At 45.1% G+C, this 22,000-nt stretch overlaps 2 protein-coding genes across 2 annotated transcripts; both read left to right on the forward strand.

The window, feature by feature from the left end:
* Positions 1-3,427: 3,427 nt before the first annotated feature.
* LOC310673341 (cytosolic 5'-nucleotidase 1B-like) lies at positions 3,428-11,090 on the forward strand. Its single transcript, XM_083431746.1, has 6 exons — positions 3,428-3,987; positions 4,576-4,743; positions 6,447-6,576; positions 7,812-7,934; positions 8,599-8,783; positions 9,936-11,090. The coding sequence occupies exons 1-6, from the start codon at positions 3,838-3,840 to the stop codon at positions 10,296-10,298; spliced, it is 1,119 nt and encodes a 372-aa protein (XP_083287872.1). The 5' UTR covers positions 3,428-3,837; the 3' UTR covers positions 10,299-11,090.
* Positions 11,091-13,525: 2,435 nt separating this feature from the next.
* LOC310673353 (retinol dehydrogenase 14-like) lies at positions 13,526-18,743 on the forward strand. Its single transcript, XM_083431785.1, has 2 exons — positions 13,526-13,958; positions 16,554-18,743. The coding sequence occupies exons 1-2, from the start codon at positions 13,554-13,556 to the stop codon at positions 17,169-17,171; spliced, it is 1,023 nt and encodes a 340-aa protein (XP_083287911.1). The 5' UTR covers positions 13,526-13,553; the 3' UTR covers positions 17,172-18,743.
* The last annotated feature ends 3,257 nt before the right edge of the window (positions 18,744-22,000 follow it).

A 22,000-nucleotide genomic window follows, 5' to 3' on the forward strand; every position in this document is an offset into this window, starting at 1 on the left:
GAAACCACTGAAGTGAGAATTATTAAATGTTGAGAGGATATACTAGGAATAAAAACAGTAATGGTTAAACTAAAATGACAACTATCTATTTCTCGCTTCCTCATCTCATTTGGCAGGAACAAAACTGGAAGCCTATATATATATATATATATATATATATATATATATATATATATATCAAAGGTAAATTGGAAGAGAGGAAGAACTCAAATGCCACCACAACCTATAGAAACTACCATGGAGTCATCATGGCAGCTACAGGCAAATGTGATAACAGAGGAATTGAGCTACCTGGCCACACCTCAGACTCAGCCACATTGCTCAAATAGCAGAAAGGGTGACATAGCAGTAGTGAAGTTCAAGTTTCAAACCACTGGATAAAGATAATTTGCACGCACTCCTTCCCTGATCAGATGCTACTGTAAGTAGGGTTGTTACAGGACACGGGTGGCATTCTGGTCTAAACCACTGAGCCTCTTGGGCTTGCCGACCAGATGGTCGGTGGTTCGAATCCCCGCAACAGGGTGAGCTCCCATTGCTCTGTCCCAGCTTCTGCCGATCTAGCAGTTTGAAAGCATGCCAGTGCAAGTAGATAAATAGGTACCGCTGTGGCAGGAAGGTAAACGGCGTTTCCATGTGCTCTCATTTCCATCAATGTTCCATTGCACCAGAACATTACTCATGCTGGCCACAGGACCCGGAAAGCTGTCTGTTGACAAACGCCAGCTCCCTCAGCCTGAAGCGAGATGAGCACCGCAACCCCAGTCACCTTTGACTGAACTTAACCGTCCAGGGGTCTTTATAGGGCAAAAGGGATAGTCAAATTCCTTCTTTCCCTCCTTCCTTCCAACAGGATAATGTTGGCATCCAGATCCCCTCCCCACTGGTCTCCCAGAACCAGAAGAGGTATGAAGAGGGTGGAACCAGACAGACGCTCTGCTGAAGTCTCAGATTGCTTGGGATGGACCCAGGGTAAAAGGCAGCTGAGGGAACTGCAAGAAGCCAGGGACCTTCGTTTCTCGCAGATGCCTCATTGGGGCAAGATCTACCAGGATGAGATGTTATGCTCACTAGCCCTCAGCTGTTTTGTTTCTTTGAATCGTCAGCACCAGTGTGGGAATGTTCAGGGATGCAGGAGAGGATACAGTGGTCAGAAAGATAGAGAGATGGCTGACCAGTCCTGCTCTATTGTTACCTGGGCAGGTAAGGTCATGCCCACCTCTAGTCACATGCAGAGGAAGTCTGTCCCAGCCTATGAGAAACAGGAAGTTCCGACTGACTGGTCCAGACATCCCCTTTTATGTCCATTTTAGGGATGTTGTACTTGACTGCTCTTGTGTTTCAAATCCCACATCCGGCTTCCGCCCAACTTTGGGGGGACCCATTGCACATGTGACAACACACACACGGCACACATGTATGACGTCACATGCTGGGAGGAGGCCGCGAGGCCCATCACAGCCACAGGGATGCCTGATGGGGCCCACTGCAGCCATGGGGGTGCCACGTCACACCTACATGGAAACTAAAGTTTGCAAGTGACAAAACACCGTGGTTCAAATGTTCAGGAACATTATATCCCTGCAACAAATATGTAGGGAGGACGTGTAGACTGTCTGCAATAAATCAACAACAACTGTGGCCTCATTGCACTAATTATCTGGAAAGGCCTGTGCAGTGAATAAAAGGCTGCATACAACTAAAACGGTGGATTGATTTATCAAATCAGTTATTGTGGCCAGCCTGAAATCACTAACTGCATTAAGACTGAGAATAATGAGGGGAAATGAACCACTCTTGTAATCAGAGAAGGTAGCTGGATTGGAGAGAATACATCACGTTAAAAACACTCAGGAAATGCCCCTCTCCTGCTCATGAATTAGTCTGAAAAGGTTTGAAAGGCCAACATAAAAAATAAATCTTAATTTTCCACCACAGATGGTGGTACTAATCTTGCAAAAATCCTGCGCCAGTTTGAAAAAGACTGTGTGCTAAGACTATCAACAGAGAATAAAATGAATAGAAAGCATTAAAGCCTATCCTGAGTGCAACACACTTTTCAAAAACCTACAGCACAATCCCTAAGCACATTTGCTTGGAAGTAAGTCCCACTGAATTCAATGGGACCTACCAGATAGTAAGTCTGCACACGATTACAGCATATATCATGACATTTCTCTGGTTATGCTCAGCATGGATGGGTCGGCATTGAAACTAAAACATGGGTGTGATTTTTTGGAAGCTCAAAATGCAACTTCATAATTTACAAGGGAAGAGATTTTGCCACTTACACACTGGTGCTCACCAGAGTTAATTTCTTAGAAGTGTAGGAAGTCTCCACCCCCATTGTTCAGCCTGGACACTGGGGTCCAGCTCTGAGGGCCTTCTGGTGGTTCCCTCACTGTGAGAGGTGAAACTACAGGGAACCAGGCAGAGGGCCTTCTCGGTAGTGGCACCATCCCTGTGGAAAGCCCTCTCATCAGCTGTCAAACAGATAAACAACTATTTGACTTTTAGAAGACATCTGGAGGCAGCCCTGTTCAGGAAAGTTTTTAATGCCAGCATATAAATAACAAAACGATGGTGACATACCGTTGTAAACATTCAGAGCTTACCGACAAATGCAGTTTCTACAAAGATTTGTCACGACTTCACATTTCATGACATGTGCACAGCAAACATGTAAAAGTATGGATCAATTCTTAGGTCCCGTCAAAGGTTTCTTCTGTGAGTACTAACAGTCAAATTCACAAATCAGATAACAGTCTTTATTGATCATTAGCAAAAATCCCATAATTATGACAGATGGTTATGTGCATGGCAGGAGGACTTGCATTCTGCAAGGTTTTGCTGTGGGGACGCTTAGTATGGAATGTGGATGAGTGTAGTGAACCCTGGCCGGGCCAAAAGGCAGGGGATGAATGAATAAATGAATGAATGAATGTGAGTGACAAGAAAGGAGAAAAACTTTCTGACAGTAAGAGCTGTTCGGCAGTGGAACCGTCTCCCTCAGGAAGTGGTGGGCTCTCCTTCCTTGGAGGTTTTAAATCAGAGGTTGGATGGCCATCTGGCATGGATGCTTTAGCTGAGTTTTTTTGCATTTCATGGGGTTGGACTAGATGACCCTTGGGTTCCCTTCCAACTCAACAATTCTACAATTCTAATATTGTCCCGCCCTCCCAGCAGATGACATTTTGTGATTTTTAAAAGGCACCCAAAGGCAGCCCTGTGTACAGGAAAGTTCTTAGTAGTGTGATGTTGCATTGTGTTTTTACTATTTATTTTTTGTTGGGAGAAGCCCAGAGTGGCTGGGGCAAGCCGGTCAGATGGGTGGCATATAAGCAATAAATTATTATTATATCATTATTGTTACTGTGCGTGATATCCAGCCGGATCCTAGCCGTGGGATGCGAGTCCCCCTTAACGCAACCCTGCGGAGTTAAGCGCGCCTAAACGTCCACTGCAACCCAGGAAAGGCGCGCCTCTTTGCGCGCAGGATCGCCGCCCGACCGGTTCGACGGCGCTTCCTCCTCTCGCCTGAGCGAAAAGGCACCGGCGCTCCGAGGCGCAGCCCGGCTTCCTCCTCCCGACTTCCCCGCCCTGTGCCTGGGGGCAAAGGGTGTGTCGGAGAGAGGCGCGGACGGGCGTGCCGAGAAGACGGGAAACGACGGGGCCCGAGGCAGGGCTGGGCATGCCCTTTCTTTCCCCCTCGAGCCGGAGCAGTTGCCGGGGCGTCCGAGGGGTGCCTGGCGCTCTGCGAAGCTTCCCTCCCCTTGCGGGTGCCCTTTCGGCCGGCTGCGCGCCGTCGAGCCCCAGCCAGCGACTCCAGGCCGGAGGATGAGCGGCTGCAACCCGGACAAAGAAGACGAGCAGCGCGGCTGCAAAATGGAGCTTCTCTCCGAGGAGGAAGTGGCCGTCGCCGAGCAAGACTGGGAAGCGGCCAAGGCTGCCTACGAAAGCCTCGCCTCCACTAAGAGACCCCGGCCCGTGAGTTGAAAAAAAAAAGGGGGCAGTGCAAGGCCACGGGGTTTGTTGTTGGTTGTTTTACTCGGGAGTAAGAGATCCCGCCCTCTGGGGTCCAAGGAAGCGCGCAAAGGGTAACAGCAACATCAACTAGCTTCCTTGGAGAGGCTGCGTAATGGCGCAAGCGAATCCTTCCTTCCCCCTACCACTAAATGGCTGTCCCTTTCTTCCTTGTACCGCTGCTCCTCGCCCCAAGTGGTTACACGCCCCTCGCTGGTTTTCTCTGTAAAAACAATTCAGACTGACCTCCATCTCTCTTTCTCATGCGCCCCCAGCCCTCCCCGCGCGCTCGTACCCTTCCTGATCTCCCCATCTCTCTCACACACACATACACACACACACCATGGGCGTAGCCGGGGGCAGGCAGGGAACAGCTGGCCCCCTAAATCAAGTAAATATATAAAAATAACTAAGAGAGGTTCTGCCTCCCCACTTAAAGCCTGCCCCCCTCCTAATTTAAATCCTAGCTGCATCCGTGGCACACACACTCTCTTCCCCCATAGGGCTGTCTCCTCAATAATGTTATCATCATCATTATTTTCCCCCCTGCAGCCCAAACCCCAAAACGCCATCACCATCGCTGTTTCCTCCCGGGCTCTCTTTGATATGGTGGAAGAGAGGAAAATCTACGAAGAGCAAGGCGTGGAAAAGTATGTGGAGTACCAGCAGGCGAACGAGAACGTCACCCTGAAGCCCGGCCCAGCTTTTGCCTTGGTGAAGGTAAACCAGCTCTTCCTCTCAAGCAGTCCAGTTCTGTAGGGGATATATATATATATAATCATTCTCTGCATCCCAGAGCTGCAATTCTCCCTCCCCGCCACCCGGTTTTCCTCTCCTTTCCCTGCCTCTGCCCAAATGCAATAATCCTGCTGCATGTTACATAATCCTGCTGCCAGATAAACACACAGACTTTCAGAGTTAGAGCAAATAGAAAAGATGGCCTCTTGGTTTCTCTGGTGGTGGTTCCTTGAAAACACACACACACAAAATGATGTTTGGGGGTTCCAGGCCACTTTTTCCTGAGGGGCTGGGAGTGCTAAATGAGCGCACCAAAAACTGAGAGTGAATGTTGAGGGAGACAATTGATTCCCATTGTGCCTCGTAATCCTAAGAGAGACCAAGTGAAAAGTAGAGACGATCCAGTTTACAATAGGTCATTCTGTTGAGACTGGGATAAAGATCTGTGTTTTCAAAGTAGCTTAGCGCACAATGGGCAAAAGCAACATGGAAGATTTTGAGCTCTGCTAGAGCATCGGCTCTGCATGTAGCCAACGTCTGTCTCCAGCCTCTCTCAGCAGAGCTGGAAATGTCTCCCATCTGAAACACCTAAGAGCTGCTGCGTGGCCCGTGTAGACACTATGCAGCTAGAGGGACAGATGGTGTCACACCATTATCAGGCAACTTCCTATATTCTGAGACCCTACCTGCCCTCAGAATGTCTCGCCAGAGTGGTGCATGCTCTCGTTATCTCCCATTTGGACTACTGCAATGTGCTCTACGTGGGGCTACCTTTGAAGGTGACTTGGAAACTGCAACTAATCCAGAATGTGGCACTGGTCCTGAAAGACCTACATTGACTCCCAGTACATTTCCAAGCACAATTCAAAGTGTTGGTACTGACCTTTAAAGCCCTAAACGACCTCTGCCCAGTATATCTGAAGGTCCAACTCTGAGGGCCTTCTGGTGGTTCCGTCACTGCAAGGAGTGAGGTTACAAGGAACCTTCTGGAAGTGGTGCCCACCCTGTGGAACACCCGCCCATCAGATGTCAAGGAGATGGGTAACTATGTAACCTTTAGAAGACATCTGAAGGCAGCCCTGTATAGGGAAGCTTTTTAAGATTTAATGTTTTATTGCTTTATTATTATTATTATTATTATTCTATTGGAAGCCACCCAGAGTTGCTGGAAAAACCCAGCCAGATGCGTGGGGGTATAAGTAATAAATTATCATCATCATCATTCCTAACTCTTTTGAAAGCAAGACTGGCAGCATTTTCTGCAGTGTGTAAACACTTCCGTTTTCTTCATTGCTTTCATTTTTGTATGCAGTGGTGTCTACTACATTCTGCTCAGTAATTGGAAAGGATTTCCTTTCTCTTCTCCCCACCCACCCCTGAAAAAAATGGATGCCAAGCTGAACAGCTTTGGGTATATACAGCTAACCTTACAATCAACTGATAATCGTAGTGCCCAAATTGAAAACTGTAAAGCACACTTTCTTCCATAAATGTTAGATTGTGGGTTTGTTCCTTTTGCATCAAAAATTAGCAGGCCCACTTATTAATAGAGCCCATTATGGAAGTTCAGCTGGCAAGTGCATTCTTTTTCTCGATGGCTTCCCACATGTCCTGGTCAGAAGATCTGATGAAAACAGCTAAAATTGAGCTAACGCATGAACTCCTCTATGTTTGCCCATTCACAGGCAGTTGAGCTGGTGAACGCCCGACTCCGTGAGCTGTATCCAGACGATGAAGAGCTGTTTGATATTGTGCTCATGACTAATAACCATGCTCAAGTCGGGGTGAGACTTATCAACAGCATTAACCATTACGGTGAGTCTGGAGGCCTGAGTTCCTGCCCATCTGGCTGTGCTGCTACTTCCCCGTCACTCTGTCACGTGTCTCACTGTTGTGCCTCCTCAGCACAACTCAAGAGAAGGCTGAGTTTCCTCCCGCACCTCTGTGCAGAATCCTGTGGGATTTCTGGAACCCAACAGAGGCTAGGGTAGCCCTAGATTAAAGAGATATCTGAAAGAATTACTTGAGTTATGCCTGGCAAGATTTACTTCCCAGATATAAGAAGCTGTCATAACTGGCTCCGAATGTCCCACAGATTAATGTTGTTGGACATCTGGCAACCTGGCTGAAAAGCAACATGGTTTCACCCTCGCTCCATATCTCCTCCTCTCCAAGATGATGTTGTGCTTTCCCATCTTGTCGCATCTGCTGTGTCCCTATCCCTGGCCTTGAAAAATGGGCTGGATTTGGGGAGCGATGCAACTGAAACCTGTGAACGAAGGACTGCCAAGTCAGGGGAGGAGCACAGAGGACATAGATTGAAAATGGCAAGGAGGAATTGAGCGACATAAAAATCACAATGGTGGGACTGTAGAGTTGGGACGAACTAGCTAGGGCTGGGTTGGGGGACCTGTGGCCCTTCCAGATGTTGGTGGAATACAAGTCCCATCAACACTGTCTATTGGCTGAACTGGGGTGACCAGGTAATTGGGTTTTGACTGGCCTTTCTGAGGGTTTTGTGTGCAGCATCTGATTTTCACTTACGTGTGACTTTCACTAATCTAGAGTTTAGGGGATGGTGGAAAAGAGCAGCCTAAGGAACATGGTGGTAGGAGTTGTTGTCAGGTGGGATACCACAATCCCTGCCTGATCACCATAATGATGTAGCCGTCTGTTCCCAAATTTATTGTTTGGGGAGAAGCTAAATGTCCTCCGTGGCCAAGACCAAATCAAATACTTGTCCCGTGTAATTATTAAATTGTAACTAACTGTATGTAGCAGGTTGCAACCAAATTCCAGGAGGCCAAGTCCATAACTGTGATGCTGCTCTCCTGTATGATGGTGTGGCAGATCTCTTTCAGATTCTCATGTAGAGACCAGAGAAATTAACATCGGATTGGAAGCATCTCTCACCTCTCCCATTTAAACCAGCTCCCTACATGCCTCTCAAAGGAGAACACAGCTGCCACGTGATCGTATTGCAAGAAAACCTGTGTATCTTGTGCATCAAATGATTCTTTTTAAAAAATAAAAATTCTTATCTATTCCAGGTCTGCTAATTGAAAGGTTCTGCATGACTGGAGGGAAGTCTCCCATCGGGTACCTAAAAGCGTACCTTACGAATCTGTACCTTTCTGCTGACTCTGAAAAAGTTCAAGAAGCCATAGAAGAAGGTGTGGACAAGTTCTTTGCTTGCTTCAGTCATACACTAGCCCAAGGGTCACCAGTCTTTTTGGACCGGCAGGAACACCCTGAATTTTGAGCCCCAGGACATGCAGCGTGGTAGAACGCAGTTGCCTTACACTTAGTACAGATTTCAAGTATATCAGTACAAGAATGTGCTTCTGGGCTTTCATCCAAAGTATTCTCCAGATGTCTGTAGAAATGAAGAAATATAATAGTAAGATGGTCCATTTCATTGGGCCAATGCCATTGAGTTTGAGAAAATGGAAGTTTTTCAGTTACATATGAGTCCTAATTATAAATGATGAAAGTATGGCCTCCTAGTGAGCAAACTCAGTTGACATAAAAATGCAGTCTGAATTTGTGTCCAGCCTGGGACTTGCTCCAAAGCAATTGTGCAAATGATTGCATCCTTGCAGCACAATCGGATGCATTTTTGCATTCAGTGGGGGTTATTTCCTAGTGTGTTTAGGACTGCAGCCGTAGTTACTCTAGAAAGGCAGTGGTTTAGCCAGAAAATGTTTACTGCATCAAGCACACGAACCCCTATGTTTACCACCAAGGTGTGATCCTTTATTATGCTCTTACAACAATGGCCTTCAACTTACACGAGATACAGATACAGACCTAACGACTTCTGAAATATTTCCACAGGAATTGCTGCAGCCACATTGTTCACCGGGAATAAAAACGTCCCTTACGATGACAAGCAACTCCGAGTAGCCTTCGATGGAGACGCCGTTCTGTTTTCTGACGAGTCTGAAATAATTGTGAAAGAACATGGCCTGGATAGGTTTTTTGAGCATGAGCAACTAAATGAGAACAAACCTCTGGCACAGGTATGGTGGTCAACGTTTGCTATAATTTTACCCCCTAAGTTATTGGAAGCCTTAACAAGCGTTGGAAAGATCTGTGAAAGAATCTTAGATCGCAAACAGATTCTGTTTTAAAAGAATAACAATAAATCTTTAACGTTCTGTCCTGATAAAGTTGGGTACCCTGGTAAGGTAAAGGTAAAGGGACCCCTGACCATTAGGTCCAGTCATGACCGACTCTGGGGTTGCAGCGCTCATCTCGCTTTATTGGCCGAGGGAGCCGGCGTACAGCTTCTGGGTCATGTGGCCAGCATGACTAAGCCGCTTCTGGTGAACCAGAGCAGCGCACGGAAACACTGTTTACCTTCCCGCCGGAGCGGTACCTATTTATCTACTTGCACTTTGACGTGCTTTCGAACTGCTAGGTTGGCAGGAGCAGGGAGCGAGCAACGGGAGCTCACCCCGTTGTGGGGATTCGAACTGCCGACCTTCTGATTGGCAAGTCCTAGGCTCAGTGGTTTAACCCACAGCGCCACCTGCGTCCCGGGTACCCTGGTAGAACCATCCAAATGTTTAGTCTCCAAAAGAAAGACAAGGAAGGAAGCCAACATTCTCTTATGTTTAATGGAAACTGCAGCTGGTAGTTTAAACCTACTGCTTCTTGCCCCCAGGTCCAGGGTTTCCCAAACTTGGGTCTCCAGCTGTTTTTGGACTACAATTTCCATCATCCCTGACCAGTGGTCCTGCTAGCTAGAGAGGATGCGAGTTTTAGCCCACAAACAGCTGGAGACCCAAGTTTGGGAAACCTTGGTTTAGTCAATGCTGAGCTAGATGATTGACATCAAGTGCCCTTTTAAAAAGTTAGGGGGGGGGTTATTGGTTTGTTTTTGTTTTCATTTTGATTATGTATTTTGTATTTTTATGTTGTATGCCCGGAGACCTGCTGGTATAGGGCGGTATACAAATAGTAATAGTAATAATAATAATAATAATAATAATAATAATAATAATAATATATGCTCCAGTGATCAAACTTAGCCTAAAGCAATGTCCTGCGCACCTTTTCTCTAGCTAAAACCTTTATTCGTCCTTTACGCTTTTTACAACCCTCATAGTTCTCTTCTGAATCACCAGTCTCCATATGGTAAATGTGTTTCTGATATTTTGTGCCTTTAGGGTCCTTTGAAAGGTTTCCTGGAAGACCTTGGACGACTCCAGAAGAAGTTCTACGCGAAGAACGAACGGCTAGATTCGCCAATCAGAACGTATCTGGTGACTGCCAGAAGCGCCGCCAGTTCTGGGGCCCGAGTGCTGAAGACTCTCCGCAGCTGGGGCGTGCAGATTGATGAAGCCCTCTTCCTCGCAGGGGCACCTAAGGGACCAGTCCTGGCAAAAATCAGACCTCACATTTTCTTTGATGATCAGATGTTTCACATAGAGGGAGCGCGGCAGCTGGGTACGATTGCTGCTCACGTGCCATACGGCATTGGGCAGAAGTACCACAAGTCCAAGCTGAAAGACAGCCCTGCCAAAAATTAAGTTGCTTTTTCAGCCTAGCCTTGAATGTGCTGTTGAGTCTGAAATTTCCATTCTTGGACTTTTATCAAGGTTTATATTTAAGTGTGACCTCCAGTTTCCTGATCTATTTTTAGAGGAGATATATATTTTTGCTATAAATATATATTTTGGGAAAAGTTGAAGTACTTGCATATACACTCCTAAACAGACTGGGTTTTAGTCGACCTTTCTAACTCGGGCTCTTTGGCTACTGGGAAATATTAGCACTGTAATACTTAAATCATTCCCTCTGCTCCACAGAACCATGAACGTAGCAGAAGGCCATGCATTCGTTGCTCTGTCTTGACGAATAACCAGTGCCTAGTGCACACTTTGCACACAAGCTATGGAAATATGGGGTTTCGTATGTGTTACTGCTTTATTGGACAGTCTGTTGCCTGCACAGCAGCTAGACTGCAGGATCCAATTCAGTAAAATGCAATCAATGGTTTCCATTGATTGGAATGGGATGCAAATAGCACTCCTTTCATTTAGTAATTCTGAATACAGGCCCAGTGCATTATCTAGAACTTGAGCTGTTCTGCATTATCATGCACACAGACACCTACCACAAACACCAAAGTGGTGGTATATATAACTTAATGGCAGTCAGTAGATCAGACCCTGCCTTCTATCTAGTGCGTCACATGGTTTATGCTCTGTGAAAATGGTATAAACCAATTAGTAAATGTCTTGTGATTTATAAGGATACACACATACCCTCTTTTTCAAACTACTTGTCTGGTTTAATAAAAGTGGCTTTTAGAGACTTAATCAGCATTTTTCTATTTATTTAAGAGTGTTTTAAAGGCGTATTCATGAACGGTTGTCCCGTAGAAGTAATCAATATATTCATGTTTTAAGTTGCACTATTGAAAGAATGGGGACGTGGGTGGCGCTGTGGGTTAAACCACAGAGCCTAGGACTTGCCAATCAGAAGGTCGGTGGTTCGAATCCCCGCGACGGGGTGAGCTCCCGTTGCTCAGTCCCTGCTCCTGCCAACCTGGCAGTTCGAAAGCACGTCAAAGTGCAAGTAGATAAATAGGTACCGCTCCGGAGGGAAGGTAAACGGTGTTTCCGTGCGCTGCTGTGGTTCGCCAGAAGCGGCTTAGTCATTCTGGCCACATGACCCGGAAGCTGTACACCGGCTCCCTCGGCCAATAAAGCAAGATGAGATGAGCGTCGCAACTCCAGAGTCATCTGTGACTGGGGTCCCTTTACCTTTACATTATGGTTGGCTTTTATCAGCCTCTAACCAGAAGCTGCAACGTGACCAATGGATCCTTCCCCACCTTGCAGTGTGGGGATAACAGGAAGCTACAGTGCAGGCCTCTCATGGTCCAGCCGCGACACCACATACAATATAGGGATAATAACACTGAACTGCATTCACATTTGCCAAATAGACACACACAAAATGCTGTTAAGAGCATGAAACTCTCATCTTTTCTCATTATTTCCTGTGGGGAGCAGACATTCCTATCTTGCATCTAGAGAAAGGCCTTGTAAGTCTAATCCTTTTAAAGTCTATTGCAGCAGGTGGAGAACCTTTTGGTCTGCCAAGAGTTGGTCTGCAACTCCCATCACTAATAATATCATTGGACATGCTGGCTGGGTCAAAGTCCAACAGCAATCAGTTTCCCGCCTTGTTCAACGTTGGTTTCATTTGCAAGTTGAAAATCTTTTCGCCTTTGGAACGCAGTCAACATTCTCGCTGGCACTGCTGCTTTGTATATATTTGTTTTTAATGTAAAATATTTATTCTCTGCTTAACACAAACCTAAGTGGCTCGCATAACAAATATAAAATACAGTGTTGCTAATGCTACTTTTGAGTGCAGTGCTGTAAGAGGGAGATAAATATCTAGAAAACCTTATTCCTGGTCTATTGCATAAAAATAAAAATAGCTAGATATGGAAAGACAGAGCAGGGAGGAATGTGACTTGTGACCCTCAACAACACAGATTCTATTTTCATATCACTCTTGGTTTAAAATGGATTCATTAGGTTTGTAACCACACCCTTCTTCCACAAGGAGCCCAGGGCAGCTAACAATTTTGTTGGCATCCATCTGCCTCGGGAGACAATGGAAGAGTGTGCTTTTCGAGGTGAAGTAAAACTTCTGGAAGGTCATAGCACCAGCTGTGGCTGTAGAGACCAATACAGGAAAGACATGTTTAGTTGCAACTGGGGCAGCTGAAGGTGTCCAGTTGTGCTGTACAACATAAAGCTGTGTAAAACACGAAGCAGAACCAAATTGCTAAAACTACACAATTATTGTATATTATACAATTTTGCTTAATGTCCAACAGCAACACAATTCCAATAATATGTCTTTCAGAACCAAAATTGCCCAAACAAACAAAAAATCCTTAATTTGCTCTTCAAGACTTCTGATCCCCTGGAAGAGAGTTCCGTAAGTGGGGTGCTGCCATTTATTTTACCATGCACTTAAATTTTTTCCTATGGCAATAAATGGGTATTTTTGAAACACTCAAGTCTGCTTGTTTTTTACAGTTTAAAAGAAAGAAAGCAGCTGATGAACAGTAATTTAAAGCTTTGCTAAAATGCTCATTTGTCCCTCCATATTACAGATCAGTATGGAGGTTTATGCTTGGTTTTTTAAAAAATAATTTAAAAAACAAACATTTTCTTAGTTTAAATTTCTCACTTTTTGGTAGGGATGGCAATAACTAGAGTCGGTTATTTACCCCACAGGACAGGTATAGCCATCTGTAAGCAAAAAAAACCAATAGGGACCCACAAAGGGGAGGAGGGAAGTCCAGGAGATTCTTTGGAACCTTGTTTTTATGTTGCGAGTTGGATATGCGATTGTAAAACTTTAATCTGAATAACCAAATAAATAAATTTTACAAAAAAAGAAACGCGTCGCACGGGCTTCCTAGCGCACCATGTGCTGCGACGGCCGTTCCTTACAGCGGTTCTCAAGCAGATGTTTTTGGCCTACAACTCCCATGATCCCTAGCTCACAGGACCAGTGGTCAGGGATGATGGGAGTTGTAGGCCAAAAAAAAACATCTGGGGACCCAGGTTGAGAAAGGCTGCAAGTTCCAGAGCCCTCGAGAACTACATCTCCCAGGATGCCTTGCGAAGGGCCGACCGCAACGCGGCGCTGAGGAGCGTCCGCGAGCGGCGCGCATTGGGCCGCGCCGCTCCGGGGTTGCGCGTCGCTCGGCCCTTCCGCCCTCAACGTTCTGGGGCGGGGCTCCGAGGGTGATGGCCGCCACTGCCGCCGCGGTGGTTGTGGCCGCTGCTCTGGGCGGAGGGCTGCTGCTCCTCGCCCGGCGCCTCTGGCCGGCGGCGGCCGCCGCGGGGAAAGGCAGCGCTACGGCCGCCGCTGCCGCCGCCCTGTGCCGGATGGAGGGCAAGACGGTGATCATCACGGGCGCCAACAGCGGCCTGGGCCGGGCAGCGGCGGCCGAGCTGCTGAGGCGCCGCGCGAGGGTCATCATGGCCTGCCGGGACCCGGCGCGCGCCGAGGAGGCGGCCCGGGAGCTGCGCGCCGAGATGGGCCTGAGCTCGCGGGAACGAGGCGGAGGCGGCCGAGGGGAGCTGGTGGTGCGCCAGCTGGACTTGGCCTCGCTGGCCTCCGTGCGCCGCTTCTGCCAGCAGGTGCTGCAGGTAAAGAGACAAGCCCGTCTGGCTGGGCTGCAGCTAAAGAGCTGTCATTATTATTATTAATAATAATAATATCATTCATACATACATACCCGCCCCATCTGGCTGGGCTGCAGCTAAAGAGCAATCATCTCATCATCATTATTAATATTATTATTAATACCTTGCCCATTTGGCTGGGCTGCAGGTAAAGAGCTATTATTATTATTGTTGTTGTTGTTGTTAATATCATTTATTTATACATGTATACCCGGCCTATCTGGCTGGGCTGCAGCTAAAGAGCTGCCATTATTATTACTATTACTTTTACTATTATTATATACCCTGCCCATCTGACTGGGATACACCTGAAGAGCTACCACTATTACTATTATTAATAATACCCTGCCCATCTGGCTGGGTTCCAGGTAAAGAGCTATGATTATGATTATGATTTATACCCTGCACATCTGGCTGGGCTGCAGCTAAAGAACCACCATTATTATTATGGGCTGCAGCTAAAGAGCTGCCATTATTATTATTATTACCTTTACTATTATTAATAATACCCTGCCCATCTGGCTGGGTTCCAGGTAAAGAGCTATGATTATGATTTATACCCTGCACATCTGGCTGGGCTGCAGCTAAAGAGCCGCCATTATTATTATGGGCTGCAGCTAAAGAGCTGCCATTATTATTATTATTATTATTATTATTACTTCCCACCCATTTGGCTGGGCTGCAGCTAAAGACCCTTCACCTTTGATCCCAACTGACTGACTGAGGTATAGAATTTCAGAATAAATAAGTGGGGCTTTCTTCTAAGTATGCATGTCTTGGGGTCCAGCGTTCAGAGGACCACAGACTCAAAACAATTGTCGAGTCAGAAGGGACCGCAGGGGTCATCTAGCCCAACCCCCTGCAACGCAGGGATCTTTTGCCTAACTTGTGGCTCAAATCCACAACCCTGAGATTAAGAGCCTCATGCTCTACCAGTTTGAGCTGTCCAATGTATGCCTAAGATTTTATTGGTAGCTCCCTTCATCTGTAGTTGTTGCTGCTTAATGTAGCAATCTACCCAAATGCCACAGCACAAAATGGTTTTCTCTTTGCGCCATAAGCATTAGCAGTGAGAATATATCTTTGCTGAATCTGAAATGCAGACTAGCCAGTATGAGGGCGGTTACAGCCTGATCCTATTGATTTAAAGACAGACAACCGCAGGGTGGATAGAGAAGAGGAGCTGGTTGATCTGGTTTTGGCCTTGCTTGTATCAGATGCAAACCTGTTTTGTGAAGTACACACAGTATCCTTTTTCCAAGAAGAATGACATGTCAGTAATAAATCTTAGAATTATTATCACAAAAGCGAGAAGAGTATGTTACATATATAGGAAAATAGAATCCAGTACATCTGAAGGGGACAGATACAGCAATATCATTCATAAAAGAGCATTTGACCTTCCAATGTCAAATCTTGCCTTGCAACTATTAATAGCATCAAAAGAAAGTAAAACAGTGACAATTTAGCAGAAACAACAAAGTCATAAGCTGTATTTGTTTTGCATTCCTTGGGATGTTACTGTAAGTCTCCTTTCACCCAGTAATCAATAAGTGATCAATTAAATATGAGATTAAATATGAGAAGAGTGTCTGGTCACACCAAATGAGCCAGTTTAAGAGCTTGCACTCTTATATGTTTTTGGAGATATGATATTTTGAAATAATGGACCTGAAAATCCTGGCACAGTGCTGCTGTATAGCTAAACATTATTAGTGAATGAGACTGCAGTCCTTTCCCTGCTTACCTGGGGAGTAATCCCCACTGAATTCATTAGGTTCTGAGGAGACATGAATAGCATTGCACTGTAAATGGCTTGTGTTTCAGCAGCTGGAGTGTTCTCCAATAACATTTAATTGCTATTAAAAGTGAGATGAGTTGCGGAACTTGTATGTGTTAGGCCATGCTGCTTGTGAAAAGTGTTTTTAATTGCATTTTTTCTTTCCACAAAGATATCAGAGAGGGACAAAATGCCCCTCTTTTGTATCACAAACCTGTGACATCGGCTAAGCTGGGAGAATGATTGACTCATAGAAAGTCACCCAGGGAGAGTTTAATGACAGAGGAAATTTGAACCCAGTAATGGTCCAACTCTACATTGGGGGTGGGCAACTAGTAGCCTTAGGCTCACATGCTGCCCTCAGCCTAATTTCACGCAGCCTTTGGTCTACTTTTCATGTGACAAAAAGAAGAGAAAAGGAGGTGGCAGAGAGAGGGGGAAGAGAGAAAGGAGTGGCAGAAAGTGGGAGAAAAGAGCATGGGCCTATCCACCACTAATATGCCCCTTCCCAACAAATAACCTTAAGAGAAAAAACATTGACAGGAAAAAAAGGTCAATAGGTTCAGGTTGGAGTGAGCGGAAAATCAAAATGGTGTGTGGCCAAATCAATAAAGGTATTGCTAGCATTGGAAGTGGTCAACTGTAAAGGGTTTCAGGTACGCTGTCACTTTTAAGGGATCAGACTTTTTAATCTTTATTATTATTATTTTTTAAAGGTGAATGATTTTAATATTATTACATGAGTATGTCTGACTACTTTCCCCCTCTGTTGTATAAAGGAAGAGCCTAGGCTGGATGTCCTGATCAACAACGCAGGGATATTCCAGTGTCCCTATACGAAGACCGAGGACGGCTTTGAGATGCAGTTTGGCGTCAACCACTTGGGGCACTTCTTGCTCACAAACCTCCTCCTTGGACTTCTGAAAAGCTCTGCGCCCAGCAGGATTGTGGTGGTTTCCTCCAAGCTTTACAAATACGGCGAGATCAACTTTGATGACTTGAACAGTGAGCTAAATTACAATAAAAGCTTTGCTTATAGTCGGAGTAAATTGGCCAACATACTGTTCACTAGGGAATTGGCCCGCCGCTTAGAGAACACAGGGGTCACGGTCAATGTGCTACATCCCGGTATTGTCAGAACAAATCTAGGCAGACATATACATATCCCTTTGCTAGCCAAGCCCCTCTTCAATTTGGTATCTTGGGCTTTCTTCAAAACCCCTCTGGAAGGAGCCCAGACTTCAATTTATCTGGCCTCCTCCCCCGAAGTAGAGGGTGTATCTGGGAAATATTTTGGAAACTGCAAGGAGGAACAACTGTTGCCCAATGCCATGGATGATTTGGTTGCAAGGAAACTATGGGATATCAGCGAAGTGATGGTGGGGCTATTAAAATAAAGGTCAAGGAAAAGCACAGCATCAATAGATAGAATTTACAGTTTCTTGTTTCTGTTATCTTGCCTCATTGCAACAGATGGAGCCCAAGTTATTTTGCATCTCTGGCTGGGAATTATCACAATCAATGCAGACTGTGTTTTTTTAAGAGAAAATATCAGAATAAATTAATATTTAAAGAAAATAATTAGAGGTGAAGGAGGTTTTTGTATATTTTGGGCTGAAGGGAGATTTTTGCTGTTCTGCAAACAAAATGGAAAGATGGCTGCTTTTGTAGGTGTTTTCTGATAGTTCAGTGCTTCATATCCGAATTAGGTGTGCATGGTACTGTATTTGAAATATGTGGCAGCTTCATTTTTGTGCTCCAAAAAGGAATTCCAAGAATATAAGATAGAGAAATCACCTGTGAATCGCTCGAGTCAATGAGTATTTTTCTGCTTTGGTAAGGAAACCCAGCTGAAAACTGGCATGATGTAATAGCACCATTGTACACTGACTGGTTCTCTAGACATCTCTAGGAACAGTATTCCGGATGCAGCTGATAGCATATTTCAGTCAAAATTGATGTATGCGTAACAGTGGATTGCATCTTTGATGTCGTCTGACTTTGCAAAGCAGTTATTGCATTATTGCACTCCTCCACCACCTCCCCTAGGACCTCTTACTTCAGGTATGCTTCTTTGGCTAGCAGCACCTCACAGATCACATTTAGTCAAACCTTTTAGGTTTAGTGTATGGCACAGGTGAAAATTACTGCTTTGCACATGCTTACCAAGTCCCGATCCACGACGGACTTTCTGTTTGTTACCTTTGCACACCTGAAATGAGTACGTGGTTCTTCCAGAATCAGTAAGCCATGACGTGGCATTCCTACGGAGACTGTTCTCCTTAGCGCAGGCATGTGTTAAGAAAGCTTCACTTATATCCATGGAACATTATAATATAATACAGTGTTTTGCACGGATTCACATACATTGATTTTATGTCCTTTGAGTTATTTTGAGTGATTTATACTAACAAAATATGAATGGGGCATCACATAGAATCACAAACTAGAATCTCAGAGCAAATCACAAGAGTTGGCAGTGACACACAAATCATTATGCATAAAATACAATTCATAAACGGCCAGATTCCCACCTGTAATTGATTAATGCTAGTGTACTCGAATTAATGGTGAATTGAGACTAAGCTGCTGTAGCCCACTTGGCAATTTAGTGCTTTTACAAACTTCAGGCCAAACACAATGATTCTGAGCTTGTTCCTTAGAAGTAAACGTATCTCAGATTGAAGTGTAAATTGGCTGGAGTGGGTTCTGAGTCATTGGACTAATAAGCTGCCATCTATGTTTGCACTACTGTACAAGAACACTGACCCAAATTTTATATACATATGCACGGATACAGAACACCCACCCTCACCATCAGTCTAAACTTGTCTTGAATTAACACCCACCATAAATTTTCATACAGATTCTCTGCCATGCAGAGTCATTTTTCACAGTATTTAGGATTGAGTTTAGTTACCTAAATGTGCCTCCTTTTGTTGTACATAAATAAAGGTATATCTTAAACACATAGCAAAGTTATCTGTGTGCTTCATTGTTGTGTTTCCTTATTTAAATTTGAAGCTTTGAAATGCTTAATCTACATTTGTGAGGATAGCAGGTAAGAGGGAGAGAGCACAAAGTGCCAGAATAAAAGAGGAGCAGTATTTAAAAAAGAAACCAAAGGCTGAAAAACTTACAAGAGCCTGCAAGCCTCTTTCCAATAAAGGAATGCTTGGGATGTTACTTCTGAGCATGTTTGTAATGTCCATAAAGGCTAAATTGGAAAGATGACATTTGCCCTGTCTGAAATCCTAGACCACCTTCTATGAGAGCCAGCCTCAACGAGCTGAGTGGGACTTCTGTTTGAGGAGGCGTGTACAGGATTGTATTGTCTTTAGCACACTTAACAAGGGAGGAGGCTGCAATCCTAGGCATGCTTTCTTGGAGTAAGTCCCATTTAACCCAATGGGGTTTACTGCTAAGCACAATACAGTGGTACCTCAGGTTACATACACTTCAGGTTATAGACTCCGCTGACCCAGAAATAGTGCTTCAGGTTAAGAACTTTGCTTCAGGATGAGAACAAAAATCGTTCTCCGGTGGCACAATGGCAGCGGGAGGCCCCAATAGCTAAAGTGGCGCTTCAGGTTAAGAACAGTTTCAGGTTAAGAACGAACCTGGAACGAATTAAGTACTTAACCTGAGGTATCACTGTATTGGTATTGAGGAGATTTCACCCCTCCCATACTCAAGAATCACCTCATCAGTCTCCTGACTCTGAGGAGAGGAGGAGGCGTGTTCTTATATCTGCATGTTGCAGTCCAGCACTCAGTGTGATAGTGTGAGACTCACTGTGTGTGAGAGAGAGACTCAGAGAGAGAGAGTCAGCCAGCGAGTGAGTGAGTGAGTCAGCAAGTCAGTGTCTTAGGAAAAGACTGAGAATCTCCATTTGTATATAGTGTATATTACAGTAGCTGTTAGAGAATAAAAGAAGATATTCTTCAGCACTGTTGTCTGAGTATTTATGCTCTGCTGTCTTCTGCTGCACAACGACTGTTTACTTGGTGAAGTGATTTGCGGTGCTCACAGCTCCGAGTTGTGAGTCCACGGCACTTGGACCTGTTCTACAGAGGAAAGTGGTCTCTGGAAGTGCCATCCAGCTCGCCTAGCCCAGTCGGGGCTGAGGTGGACGAGTCCAGTTGGTGACACTGGCTCTAGGGCGATGCTGACAGGTATTACTAACAGCACAATAGCTTTTGAAAATAAATCCCACAGTTCAGGGACCTTTGCTATGCAATCCTATGGCACGTCTACTCAGGGTTATACAGAGGGTTCTGCTACAAGGGTCACTGAACTTGATGAGATTTGTTTTTGAAGAAGGATGTTTAGTATTGTGCAGCAAGTATCCTTATATGCTGGATTCTAAATAGAATTATACCTGATACTTGCATCCTAGGATTGCACAAAAATGTTTGAAGGCAGCCCATCCTGTGCTTCGGTATACACATTAAATCCAGTGTTATGCTTCTTGAAGGAGTATCTCTACTCCTTTGAGTGACAGTATTAACAGATCATTGGTTATGTACAAATGTGTGTGTGTATATATATATCTATATATATCACGCTCCAAAGCTTTTTTTCAGGGAACTCTTCAAGCCATTTAAAGAAGCAGTTACCAAAAGACCATACAGTTGCTTCTGCAAAGTACCGTATTTTTTGCACCATAACACTCACTTTTTTCCTCCTAAAAAGTAATGGGAAATGTCTGTGCGTGTTATGGAGGGAATGCCTACGGGTGGCATGCCTACGGATTTTCCTTCTCTAAAAACAGCGTGCGTGTTATGATCGGGTGCGTGTTATAGAGCAAAAAATACGGTAAATCCTCAGTTTGGGCAGTTACTGCTGCAGCATGGTTTGAGGGTGGCGTGACAAGATGCCACCATCTTCAGACATTGAGGCTGCCACTAGTACTATGAGCAGAAGGAGGGCTGTGATTATGTGGTGGGGCCTAGACAACCCAGAGATATGCAATGGAGAGCTAAGAACAACTGGAAAACTTGTCATTGAAATGGTGTATTACATGAGGCGTATAGCGGGCTCATATGAGTGCATATGCATTATTTTTTATGCATTTAAGATACTTTTAAAGGTAAAGAGACCCCTGACAGTTAAGTCCAGCCACGCATGACTCTGGGGTTGCGTCACTCATCTTGCTTTACAGGCCAAGGGAGTCGACGTTTGTCTACTCAGCAGACAGTTTTTCCAGTTCATGTGGCCAGCATGACAGCCGCTTCTGGTGCAACGGAACACCGACACCAGAGCAGCGCATGGAAACGTCATTTACCTTCCCGTCGGAGCGGTACCTATTTATCTACTTGCACTTTTTGGTGTGCTTTCAAACTGCTGGTTTGGCAGGAGCTGGGACTGAGCAATGGGAGCTCACCCCGTCACGGGATTTGAACTGCCAAGCTTTTGATCGGCAAGCCCAGGGTTCAGTGGTTTAGACCACAGCGCCACCCAGAAGATATTTTTAGCCTACTCTTTATTGCAACCGATTCTGGGGTGGGGGTGCAGTACTCTGAATCAAAACCACAATACAGTATTGTAAAAAAGGCAGAAAAAAGCACCAGCGATAACAGGAAAACCTGACCTAGGCATTAATACCCTGCAATGGCCTGCTCCAAAAAATTAGGTCTCCCATTGGTACCAGAAACTTGCATGTCTCCGATGGGGGGGGGGGTATGGCATATTTGGGGCACGCTGCTGGCATGCAGTCCCCAACCATACCCTCTGAGATTATGTCTGTATTTTAGGGGGAAGATTACCAACCCCTACAATATACCCTTTTTTTGTCATTTATGCTGGGATGCCATTGACTTCTGAATAACTAATTTGGAGAAGTTTTAGTTCTAGGGGCAAATAGACTTGGTTCTTTTATATGTGCGTTTTCCATTCGTAATGATGTATATGGGAATAAGTGTTGAAATAATGGGATTTGCTTCTAAGTATAATAGGCTTACAACTAGGGTGTCGGGAAATGAGTTGATTTCCCAGTTGAACAACCTTGATACTTTTTCCATTTAAGGTGATTGGAAGGGGAGGAGGTTTAAATTCCAAATGTATTTTTAAAAAAATACCTTGTTCTTTGCTTTTCACATAAGGCCCCCTTCCCTGGCCTAATCTTCCAGGCATTCTTCACCTGGCAAAACAGTCCAGGAGACCTAGACAGAATATTATTTTTGAGAATGGAGCTGTTGTTTTCTGTAGCAGAAAATGGCCCCAT

Source organism: Podarcis tiliguerta (genome assembly GCF_965153285.1).
Source record: "Podarcis tiliguerta genome assembly, chromosome: 3".
NCBI lineage: Eukaryota > Metazoa > Chordata > Lepidosauria > Squamata > Lacertidae > Podarcis > Podarcis tiliguerta.

Excerpts from the sequence above, each read along its gene's own strand:
- LOC310673353 (XM_083431785.1), top strand. The coding sequence starts at position 13,554 with ATGGCCGCCACTGCCGCCGCGGTGGTTGTGGCCGCTGCTCTGGGCGGA. Across the intron at positions 13,959-16,553 it reads TCTGCCAGCAGGTGCTGCAG|GAAGAGCCTAGGCTGGATGT; the intron begins GTAAAGAGACAA and ends TGTTGTATAAAG.
- LOC310673341 (XM_083431746.1), top strand. The coding sequence starts at position 3,838 with ATGAGCGGCTGCAACCCGGACAAAGAAGACGAGCAGCGCGGCTGCAAA. Across the intron at positions 4,744-6,446 it reads CAGCTTTTGCCTTGGTGAAG|GCAGTTGAGCTGGTGAACGC; the intron begins GTAAACCAGCTC and ends GCCCATTCACAG. Across the intron at positions 7,935-8,598 it reads TCAAGAAGCCATAGAAGAAG|GAATTGCTGCAGCCACATTG; the intron begins GTGTGGACAAGT and ends ATATTTCCACAG.